At 46.9% G+C, this 11,819-nt stretch overlaps 1 protein-coding gene across 3 annotated transcripts in view; it reads left to right on the top strand.

The window, feature by feature from the left end:
- The first annotated feature begins 514 nt into the window (after positions 1–514).
- Scyl3 (SCY1-like 3 (S. cerevisiae)) overlaps positions 515–11,819 on the top strand; it is a 23,879-nt gene continuing 12,574 nt past the window's right edge. The window contains exons 1-5 of one of the 3 annotated variants that reach the window (XM_013015664.1): positions 515–595; positions 3,453–3,655; positions 6,227–6,412; positions 8,677–8,790; positions 10,995–11,051. In XM_013015664.1, the coding sequence (XP_012871118.1) occupies positions 3,491–3,655; positions 6,227–6,412; positions 8,677–8,790; positions 10,995–11,051 (522 nt within the window). In that variant the 5' untranslated portion in view covers positions 515–595; positions 3,453–3,490. Of the gene's footprint in view, positions 596–3,436; positions 3,656–6,226; positions 6,413–7,924; positions 8,280–8,676; positions 8,791–10,994; positions 11,052–11,819 lie in introns of those variants that run through there. The other 2 variants (XM_013015665.1, XM_013015666.1) reach the window with 2 other exon arrangements.

Raw genomic sequence — 11,819 nt, 5'->3', positions numbered from 1 at the left:
TTTTTCTTTTTGCTTATGTGGTGCTGAGGAATCGAACCCAGGGCCTCAGGCATGCAAGGCAAGCACTCTACCACTGAGCCACCTTCCCAGCCTCTTGAAATTATTTTAAAGCACTATTTGTATCAATACCGATTGTGCCTCGCAAGGGCTGAGGTGTAATTCCACAAAGTGCTTGCTTCGTCTGCGAGGCCCTGGGTTCCATCCACACAGCGAAAGGGACGTATTTGTACGGTTTTAGATACCGTTGTTGGTGAAGAATTAAAAATACTGCTCTAAACATTCTCCAACCGCGCGCAGCCGCACAGCCTTTTATTTCGCCCTAAAAAGTTTGCACTGGCGGGATAACGTAGCTGCTGCTCTGCTCGCCCCACACTGATGGTGTCAGTACAAGGCCGCATTAGCAGCACTTCAAAACCACCTTGAATTCTCTCAAGTTACTTCACTCCTCTTTAATTTTTAACTATTTACATTTTTTAAATATAATTCCTTCCTCACACTTCCACAAAGAACTTTCCTTAATTTGCAGTTGTCATCATAATACCCGAAGTCAGAAGAGGTTTCCGTGAGGAAGTGTCTTGTCGTCTGGTAATAACGTGTGAGCTGATGGTTGCTTCTGCTCACCATTCATATTTCTCTGGAATGCTCTCTGAATCCTGGTGACGGGTCTCTAATTTGGATTTGGTAGAAATATTAAAACTAAATTAACAGTGTGATTTTTTTTCCTTTTTTTGCCTAGAGGATATTTATCATTTACCTGGAGTTCCTTATTCTCAGGTTTTTATTTTTCATTGCGTATTGACTTTTGAAAAGCTGGATTTCGTGGCTAAGCAAAGGCAGTTAGCTAGCCCCAGATAAACACGTGAGTGGCACGGCCGCACCTCACGCCTCTTGTCCGACTGGTTTTTCGGGGAGGAGATGGCAGCTGGTTTCAGAGATCATAGACCCAGTGAAGCACCTCCAGGAAGGAGCGGATTGTCACAGTGTCCGGGGGAGGCAGCTGGTTGGAAGCTGGGATCTCCTCAGCCTGGAGATGAGGGCAGTGGTGTGCCAGCTGACCTCTGTGTCTGCAGAGTGTCTGCCTCATGGGGTTTTGGCTAGTCATGGCCCCAGCTCCACCCCATGGTCCTACTTTGAGCTGTGATGCTACTAATAGACAAAAGTCTCTCCCGTCAGATTCCTAGGGGCCACACCGATCTGGCCAGTTTACCATCCGGTCACGCCATGATGGCTGACCTGTAAGTTGACTGCCCTCTTGGGTCATCACACCTTGCCCAAGAAGGGGACATCCTGGACAGTGAGATTCCAGTGCTGCGCAGGGACCAGCTCCTTTCTTAGAAGGCACTTGGGCTGACCTGGCGCGCGCTGCATGTACCTCCACCTGAGGGGAATTAAGTTGCGTTTTCTCACTGTCTTTATGTATGGTCTCAAGAAGATAAATGTCTCCTCTAGTTGAGGTATTTAGCTGCTTTAGTACTGTTTTTGTTTTTTCTTGTTCTTTTTATTTCTCTCATTCCTAAGAAACATAAATAGGTAGGATTGCTGGCTTTGTTACAAAGCAGAATTTGCTCTTCAGAAATAGTCTGAATTTTGAAAACTTCTAGTTTAAGATAGCCTTAAACCTGTCCATCTTGTACCCAACGTGCTGATGTGTTTGCATCTGGGCTTGCTGAAGTCTGATGTAGGCCTGTGTTTTGAACATTGTTTTCTGTAGGTAAAAGACAGATCATGTGTAATGACTGTTTGGCTTATATTTAAGACCATGGATTTTTAAGAACCTTTCTATATCTTCAGAGAATTGTTGCCTGTGATATTCATAGCTAGCACTTGCTATACTGCCAGTAAGAACTCTTCCTTTTTTCTTTTTTTGTGCCTGTCCAACTTGAACTTAGGGCCTGAGCACTGTCCCTGAACTTTTGTGCTCAGTTAGCACTCTGCCACTAAGCCACAGCTCCACTTCCAGCTTTTTGATGGCCAATTGGAGAGAAGAGTCTCACTTCAAACCACAGTCTTCAGATCTCACTCAGCTCATGAGTAGCTAGGATTACAGGTGTGAGCCACTAGCTTAAGAGCTTTAACACTTTAAAAGATTTTGTGCTATGGTAAAGCCAGAACTGAAAACTGATCGTCAAAGATTTTCCAGAAATATCGTGTTTGGTCTGTATGTTTGTTTGTTTTTTAATGGAGTCAGCATTAAGTCATACATCCCACATAAGTACTCAAGCTCTGAGTTCTTGCTGACAGTGATGGATGGAACTGCACACGCTGCCCTCACAGGACAAGCCCTCTCCCGCTTGGTGCTGCACCGCGGGCTCCTCCTGCTCCCCTGCATGACCAGATTCGCCCTGTGAATTTGTATGCCTGTTCACATGGTAGGAGACCTGGGAAGTATAAGCAAGTGTGAGTGTGCACGCGCACACACATAAAATGGCCCATACTCCTTCCTCCCTGTATGTCGTTTTTCTCACTGCCCTCTCCGCGCCTCCACTGAGGGGTTTTCTGTGAGACGGTGGTTACATCTTCCATCTTCGTATGCATGTGCCTGTGTGCACGTGTACAGTGCTAGCGTTGAAAATTACACGGTGTTGCAGCCCCCCCTTTTTAGCATGCCTTTGAAAAGTAGTGAGATCGCACTGTTTCTTTTTTATTTAATGGGTTGGTTGCTCTGTGTTGGGTTTTTGTGGTTTTTACAGGCTTCGGGCCCCAAGCATAGACAAGTGTTCTACAGCTAAGCTACCACTCTGCAGTTTTCCCATCATTTACTATAATTTTAGTCTTTTACTTGGTTTACATAATCTTTCCATTTATTAATATATCTTTGGTCATTGTTATATTATCCAATTTGTATTGTTTTTCTGTATAATTTTTTTTGGGGGGGTCTGGTCATGGGGCCTGAACTCTAGGCCTGGGCGCTGTCCCTCAGCTCTTCAGCTCAAGGCTAGCGCTCTACCACTTGAGCCATAGTGCCACTTCCAGCTTTTTTCTTTTTGCTTATTTAGTTCTGGGGAATGGAACTCAGGGCCTCAGGCGTGCAAGGCAAGCGCTCTACCACTGAGCCACCTTCCTTTCTGTATAATTTTATTTTAGGCATACAGGTGGGTTTTTCTTAGTCCTTTGTAAAGCAAGATGATTAAGTAGGTTAGCAAGTCAGAGTTACCTTTTTCTATAGTTTATGTCTTCTTTAAAGAAGGTGAAAGGGTGTGTGTAGTTGGATTTGGAGAAGGATAGCCAGCTGCAGGTGACTATTTTGCAACCAGCGTTGTCTTTCTAGAGCTGTTCATAAGCATTGCTGACAGCTTGCTGGTACATACCATCTTTCCTGACACATGCCCTCATTATGAGGTTGAAGAAATGAATAGGTTTGCACGTGGCTGTGTCTGGTTATGTTGGCTAGTTCCTGCTGCTAATGTTACAGATAGCGTTCATTTCTGAGTCTGCTTTCCATTTTCTCTTAGCTCTGGTTGGCTCTGAGGAGGGTCTCACTGCCTCGGGGATGGGATCGGAGAGCAGCGCGCTGAAGAGCTCTACTCTCCAAGAGCCGCCCTACACGCTGCCCTCTGGACTGGCCGTGTACCCCGCGGTGCTGCAGGATGGCAGAGTCGCTTCGGTCTTTGTGTACAAGAGAGAGAATGAAGACAAGGTCAACAAAGCTGCCAAGGTACCGAAACAAGCGACAGCCGAGCAGTGCTTGCTACTGTCTTGTCTTCTGTCAGTGAAGCCAGTAAAGGGCAGAGGATACGGCTGTGAAAAATAGTGCTTTACTATGTATCTCTTATAAAAGCACTGTTGTCCGCCCTTGTTCTAGGAGTGTTGTTATTTTTTCTTTTTTTTAAATGGCAAAGTGAGGAGTTTAATAGGAAGAAAAGGAATGCACTGTTGACAGAAAAGGCAGGCTTGAACTAGATGTCTCAAGGCAAACACGTGGTTAAGAATTTCCGTTTTCTGGGGTTTGGAGTGTGGAGAAGTTCTGGTAATGATAGTGGGCTGATCTTAGGGAAATGAGGGCTCACTTGGAAGATTTTTGGCAGAGATCTGTGCATATACAAGACTGCCACGCCCTGGTGTTAAGTGTATGTATGGAAGCGATGCGTATGCATGAGTTCGCTGCAGAGGCTAGGTAGGGGAAGGACTCATGCACTTTGACGCACAGGCGCCTCGGTTCAGTTAGAACTGGCCTAGGGAGAAGTCCTAACCACAGCTGACCGCTCATTTCCCCAAGAGGAGTCGCTACACGAGGTTCAAATAGGAGACAGGACGTAGGCGTGTCTCTCTAGTTTTTCTTTTCCTGAGACATGGTCATGCTCTAGATAGAATGCTGAACCCATGCGTTAAGCTTGATGCTCCAGAAAGAGTGTTGGACCTGGACCGTGGCTGTCGCTCACAGACCCCGCACAGGTGGAGGACTTGGAGAGGCATTGGAAATAGCTTGTAGCTTGCACTTGGTCACTACTGCTCCTGGCTAACAGTGCCAGCACGTTAGTGTGCTGACACACTGTCAAGTCTAGTGCTATGCAGATAGCTCAGAACATGTACAAGGCCCTGGACTGCCAGAGAGAGCAAGGCAAGAAATGATTCTAACTCCACGTGTCTGAAAGACAAGTTCTTCATTGATGCTTCATTGAATAGCAAGCGTAGTGGATATTCAGCTACTCACATCATAAAAATGTTTCTAAAAAGGAAAATATAATCCGTGTGTGTGTGTGTGTGTGTGTGTGTGTGTGTGTGTGTGTATGTATGTATGTATGTGTATGTGTCCTATCTTATGAACTCTGGGCCTGGGCTATGTCCCTGAGCTTTATTGTTCAAGACTAGTGTTCAAGACTACCACTTGAGCCACAGCTCTGCTACTAGTATTTTGGTGGTTAATGGAGGTGAGTCTCACAGACTTTCCTGCTTGGGCTGGTTTTGAACCACAGTCCTCAGATCTCAGCCTCCTCAGTAGCTAGGATTACAGGTGTAAGCTACCAGTGCCTGGTATTAGTTTTTATGGCATATATCCCGCAAAGACAAATAACTCAGATCATATCATAAAATTTTAAAAGGAAAATCCCAAACACCTACTTTTGACATATGAGGGTGTCTGCGTTTTGGAGGTGTGAAGCTGGAACGCGAAGTTTTCCCCTCCACATCCATGGCTACAGTCGTTAACGCTTGTTGCTGTGAACCTAGCATGAATTGGGGAAGTTTGGAAAAGCAGCAGGTGATAAATATCTTCTCAGAATATCTCTCATACTCTAACCCAGTGGGATCTGTATGGCAAGTTCTGGAGGTGCGAGGTAGCAGACCAGGGAAGCAGTGTAACGAGCTTACCCCACTCGCTCTAGTTTGGGTTCCCTCGCCTACTTTTATTTTGTCCTGGGATGGGGCTTGAACCTAAGGCCCACATTCTTCCTAGGCTTCATATGTCTGGCTGGCCTCGACCCCCTGAGCCATGCCCGAGCCCTCTTCCCTTTACTTTTCAGATAAAGCCCCCCACTTTTGCCCACATCCGCCTCAGACTGGGATCTCCTGCCTCTGCTTCCTGAGTAGCCAGGCTGGCAGGTGGCTCCCTTGTGTATGATCCCAGCCCCTTGGCAGGTGGAGATAGATAGATCATGGTTCAACGTCAGTCTTGGGCAAAAAGTTCCTAAGATCCCATCTCAAATGAAGTCGGGCCTGGTGGGTGTTGTACAAGTACAAGACCCTGAACTTGAATTCCAGCACTACTAAAAAGCAAAAATGGTAGTAGTTCACTATAGGTGTCTTAAAGAAGATGAAATAGCAGAGTTCCAAAAACAGTATGTTTGATTAGAGCTCATTGTATCTTGAATCCATCAACTCGGATAGTATAATTTGCTTACTAATGACTATGACTCCTTTTTAATCAGTAGTCTGTAAGGAATGATAAATTCTAAGTTAGAATTTGATTACTATCGTTTTGTATACTTTAAATGCTTAGTGAAGGCTTCATGATAATTACAAGTTTATAAAAATAGTTCCTGAATGTGTTGATATCAGGAACACCTCGTGGTCTGTATGCAGGTGGTCAATGTGATGCACGCAATCTGGCTGGCGACCTAGACAAACAGGAGCAGGAAACCTCTGTGCAGATACTTAAATATGAAGTGAATGAAGTCAGAACAAGTGTCTTTGTCATTTGAACTTAAATACAGATCAATACTTTTGGACTTTTACTTCAATACATTGGAAATTATGGAAGTTCACCAATTCTCCTGTTTGTATTTTTAAGCACTTAAAGACACTTCGTCACCCTTGCTTGCTACGATTTTTGTCTTGCACCGTGGAAGCAGATGGGATTCATCTTGTCACCGAGCGAGTGCAGCCTCTGGAAGCAGCCTTGGGAACGTTGTCTTCTGCAGAGGTCTGTGCTGGCGTCTATGACATACTGCTGGCGCTCACCTTCCTTCACGACAGGGTAAGTAGCCCGCTTGCTCCATGGTCCACCTCAGAAGCTAAAGCAGATTGGGGAGATGATATGAGTGGCAGCTCTTACAAACTGGTGTGTGTGTGTGTGTGTGTGTGTGTGTGTGTGTGTGTGTGTGTGCGTGCGCGCACATGCACACAAGAATGCACACAAGAATGCACACAAGAATGTGTAATTTATAAAAAAAAAAAGTAATTGAAAGGTACAGCTGATGCTCCGGATAGTTTTTGGAAATCACAACTAATTCTCTGTCTCAGGGCATATTTGAGTATTTGTATTTACCTCTAAATGTAAGTTTGGGGGTAAGTCTTTATCTAAAAATGGATGGTCTATGTTAAGACAAAGGTTTAACTTTAAATGTTGCATTAGCAAGAATGTTGCCCCCTTTTAAGGTTTTGAATAAAGAAATGACTGTTAGGAGGAAGTCCTTTATGTGTATCCCTTCCGGGCCGCCACGGAGAGCTCAGCACTGCAGCCCACACAGGTCACTCTCTGGCCATGGCCGCCGTTATAGTGTGGTAGTTCCTATGTTTACTTGGCTCTGAATTAGACACATAGTTTTTAAAAATTATCTTTTTTTAAGTAGTTATACAAGGGGGTTACCATTGAGCTTGTAAACACAATACTTATTGATTGATTTCACCCCAATTTCTTAATGGTATTTGCATTCTGAAACATTAAGGCCTTTGGCAGTTCTCTAAGATTTTAAAAAACTAGTCACAGATTAGAAGTATTTGACTCATCTTAATGAATGTTTTTAAGGTTTTTTTCTGTTAATGACCAACAGAATCCTCAACTATCATGTGGAAGGTATATCCCTTGAAAGCATTTTCATAGGATCACTTAATAACAGGAGTTTCCAATGCTTCTCTGGAGAGAGGTGTACGTGCACGAAAAACATTTGTGCTGTTTGCATATAGGGATAAGAAAATCTCTCCTAGCCTTGAATCTAATTCTTTGGAGCTCGTCATTTCAGAAATGTTCTTTGTAGGGCTGGGAAGGTGTCTCAGTGGTAGAGCGCTTGCCTTGCATGCCTGAGGCCCTGGGTTTGATTCCTCAGCACCACATAAGCAAAAAGAAAAAAGCCAGAAGTGGCGCTGTTGCTCAAGTGGTAGAGCACTAGCCTTGAGCTGAACTGCTGAGGGACAGCGCCCAGGCCCAGAGTTCAGGCCCCACGACCGGACCCAAAAATAAATTAAAAAAAAAAAAAGAAATGTTCTTTGTGCATGAAGAAAATATTTAAATGCTTTTCTTTTTCCACAAATAAAAACATGATGACGTTTCTAAGCCTCCCTTTAATATATCACTATCCTATATAAAAATACATACACAGAGCTGGGCACTGGTGGCTCATGCCTGTAATCCTAGCTACTTGGAGGCTGAGATTGGAAGATCGTGGTTCAAAGCCAGCTTGGACAAGAAAGTCCATGAGACTCTTGTCTCTAATAAACTACTCAGAAAAAGCTGAACTTGGCCCTGGGACTGAAATGATACTGCACTAGGCTTCAGCAAAAGTAGCTCAGGGACAGCGCCCAGGCCCAGATTCAAGCCCCAAGACTGGCAACAACACAAATACACATTCACTCACAGGGGTAGGATGGCTTACGTGTTCTTTCTTTGACAAAATGATTTCTGGTTTGGAAAGTAGCCTCAGTACCTGAACTCCGCTCTCATTTTCTCCTCCTCTCTTACTTGACTGTACTATTTTTTATCATTTAAAAATTGGCTCTTCTATGGTCTGCAGGCTATTTCTGGTGGTCCTTATCATTCCGTTTTCCTCTTCTTTAGGCTGAATTTTTTTTAAGGCCTACTGACAAGATTTCAGGTGAAGTGGATCTGGGTTCGTGATAGAATGTAGGTGAGAAAGAATTTAGAGGAGAAATTAACATAATAACCTCTGGGAGCAAAGGTACATTTTGTCCTTGGAGACATCGGGAGCACATGGTGTCGGCTCGAAAGGCTTGTAAGTTCGTGGTGAGGACAGGTGCGTCTGGATTCCTGCGGAAATGGAGAGTCATTCTATCCGCAGAGGCTCTCATATCTTTATAACCTGTCTTAATAGGCAGGGAGAGACTAGAAGCCTTTCTGTTGTATTTTCCTTTCTAACCTCCTTCAGCTCGTCATTCCTATGAGCACAGCTGCATTTATTATGCTGCATGTGGGAAGGTTTGTCATCCTCTTCTTTGGTGATTGTATTTGGCTTTTGAAAGCTCTCCATACTGGAGCAGCAGTCACCGGCTTCGTTTTCTCCCCAGGGGCACCTGACACACAACAATGTCTGCTTATCATCCGTGTTCGTGAGTGAGGACGGCCACTGGAAACTGGGCGGAATGGAGACGGTTTGTCAAGTTTCTCAGGCCACGCCCGAGGTAAGCAGCCCGGCCTCCTGTGCATGCCCAGGCTGGGGTGGCCTCTCGGGGTGGTTCATGCCCAGCCGGGATTTCCCTGCTCAGATGAGCACAGAGGTTGTGTGTGGATTCCCTTCTCCTCACCTTGTAGACGAGAAGCAGAATGGTTTGCCCAGACCTTTTGTTTTGGTTTTTGTTTTTTTGGGGTCCGGTCGTGGGGCCTGAACTCTGGGCCTGGGTGCTATCCCTCAGCTCTTCAGCTCAAGGCTAGCGCTCTACCACTTGAGCCACAGCGCCACTTCCGGCTTTTTTCTTTTTGCTTATGTGGTGCTGAGGAATCAAACCCAGGGCCTCAGGCATGCAAGGCAAGCACTCTACCACTGAGCCACCTTCCCAGCCCCTGCCCAGACCTTTTAAGGAGTTGCCCGGCCTCTGCTGCTCCTAGCAGCTGGTGCCTCCCTGCTCACACCGTTCCGTGTGTGGGTCTTCTGCCCCAGGGGCTGAGCTTCTGGAGGGTGGGTTAGTTTCTAACTACCTGGAACAGTGACTGGCTGGCTCAGGCACATCTGCACGGGCTTGAACTCATTTCAGACGCTACCACTTCCACAAAGACGCCTCTGACTTCTGCCCCCATTATCACATCCTTTTCCTCTGAATCGCCATGGCGTTCTTTCTGGCGTCCACAGGATTCAGTTCCTCGCCACAGTGTGCACCCTCCCGTCACCGCCTCTCCCCCACTCCTGGCTCCATTCTTTCCCACTGAGCGCCACTCTTTCCAGCTCTGCCGCTGGTGGCTTTCTTCTTCCTCTGGTGCAACACTTTCCTTCCCCCGGGCTCCCTTCTGAGTCCCCAGACCTTCGGTGACGTTCCGACCCACAAGATGAGCATGCCGTCCGCCTCTGCTTCTGAGCCCTTGCTGCGGCTCTTCCTTGCGCTTCTGGGCTGTGAGCATGTGGGCCGGACTCGAGGGGTCTGCTGTACTCATTCCATGTTCCTCGTGTCGAAACAGCATGGTGGCCATGAAGGTGCTGCAGAACTCATCTTCGAGTGGGTGGGCCAGTGCGCTTGCGCCGCGGGTGGTGGTTTTGTCTTTACAGCTCAAGTCCTCAACTTGTATGTCTCGTGTGAGAAGACTCAAGATCACTTGATGCAGTGAGAAAAGCAATGATTTGCTCAGTGCTGAGCAGCTTTTAATTTTGAAATGGGTGTTGCTGTGCGTGCAGGCTGGGTTTGAGTCTTAGTTTGCAGTGCTCTTCCTGCCTCAGCCTCCGGGCTGGCTATGGTGGTGGGCAGTGACAGCCACTCTGGCTGATGGGACTCTAGTTCTGGAACTCCCCGCCCCCCATCTGAGGTCTCCGCTCAGGAACTCAGTCCACGCGGCAGCCACGCGAGCCCTTTTTTGTCCTGGTTATTTTGGGATAGGATCTTGCTTTTTCTCGGGGCTGCTCCGGGTCATTATGCTCCTGAGTCTTAGTTTTCGTCCTGGGCTTGGCCTTGTGCCTCGTGCCTCGTGTGTCTTCACCTCCTGCCCACGCCTGGTCCTCTACACTGGAGCCACGCTTCTACCCCAGCTTTGCTTTCTCCTTATCCAGTCTTGGGCTTGAACTCAGGTCTGAACACTGTCCCTGACCTAGCACTGTACCCCTTGGGCCATAGCTCCACTTTTGGCTTTTTAGTACTTAAGTTTCATGTACTTTCCTGCCTGGCTGGCCTTGAGCCACGCTCCTCAGCCTTCTGAGTAGCCCGGGTTACAGGAGCAAGCCGCTGGCACCGGCCAGCCCAGCTTCTTCCTGGGGAGTTGGGGATGGATGGGTCTCACTCCTGCAAAGCTAGAATTACAGGCAGGAGCATTGCACCAAGCCTCTGTGCTCCTGTGTTCCTCTCTCCACAGTAGCTGGGATGACAGGTGTGCCATTCCCAGCTTTTTCCAGCTTTTATTTTTTTTTTTTTGCGAATGGAGTCTCACACACACTTTCACACAGACTTACTCGTTCGATCCTGCCAGTCTCAGCTTCCTGAGTAGCCAGGAGTACTGGTATCCTCGGTGAAAGCCCTGTGCAGTTTCAGATAATTCAAAGACTTTAAGAGTGTATATTGAAGGCGTGGTATTGATGTAAAAGTCCCACGGCTGCTGTTTGCATTGCTTATGCTTTTGGGACATGATGAAAGGGGGTGGTTCGCCAAGCATGTGACTGAATGACTTCTCTTCATTTATTTCTGCCTAGTTTCTGAGGAGCATTCATTCAGTAAGAGACGCAGCCTCTATCCCTCCTGAAGAGCTGGTAAGATCTCGCCCTCGGTATGGAGAAGAGCCCTTGTGCGACGGAGCGTAGAGCTTGAAGAATTCCCTCTGCCTGTCCTTTCTCTCTAAATTGTACCTTATGCCTCATAATATCTCTGGCTTTGGAAAGCTTCTGAAGTTAATTGTGCCACCACCTCCAGGGAGACGGTGTACAAGTCTTAAAAACTAGACCCCTGTGACCCGTGTCTGCCATAGAAACAGCCTCGTGCATTCTGAAGGCCTGGTGCTTTGCTGGAAGATGTAACTGTTGGGTGGGCAGCGCCCCACGCCTTTGCTTTGTGTTGCCGCAGTCATTCATCCGCTTAGCTGCACATTCACTAGGGCTCCATGATTATAGAAGAGTGATTATCAGTATCACATTGCTAGTAAAGGATTCTAAGCTTGGGGACTGGTGGCCCAGGCCTGTGATCCTAGCAACTCAGGAGGTTGAGATCTGAGGATCACAGTTTGAGGCCAGCCCGAGCAGGAAAGTCCATCGGACTCTTCTCTCCAAATAGCCACCAAGAAAAACCAGAAGTGGCACTATGGCTCAAAAGTGGTAGAGGCTAGCCTTGACGGAAAAAGCTCAGGGATGGCACCCAGGCCCTGAGTTCAAGTCACACGACCAACAAAAAAAAGCGTTCTATTTAACAAAAGCAGATGCCTCCCTTGAAGTTTGTTCTTTTTTTTTTTTTTTGGGGGGGGGGGGGCGGGTCTGGTCATGGGGCCTGAACTCTGGGCCTGGGCGCTGTCCCTCAGCTCTTCAGCT

The sequence above is a fragment of the Dipodomys ordii genome, unplaced genomic scaffold, assembly GCF_000151885.1.
Source record: "Dipodomys ordii isolate 6190 unplaced genomic scaffold, Dord_2.0 Scaffold27, whole genome shotgun sequence".
Taxonomy (NCBI): Eukaryota; Metazoa; Chordata; class Mammalia; order Rodentia; family Heteromyidae; genus Dipodomys; species Dipodomys ordii.
Note: the sequence above shows the minus strand (reverse complement) of the source record. Positions and strands in the feature narration are given on the sequence as shown.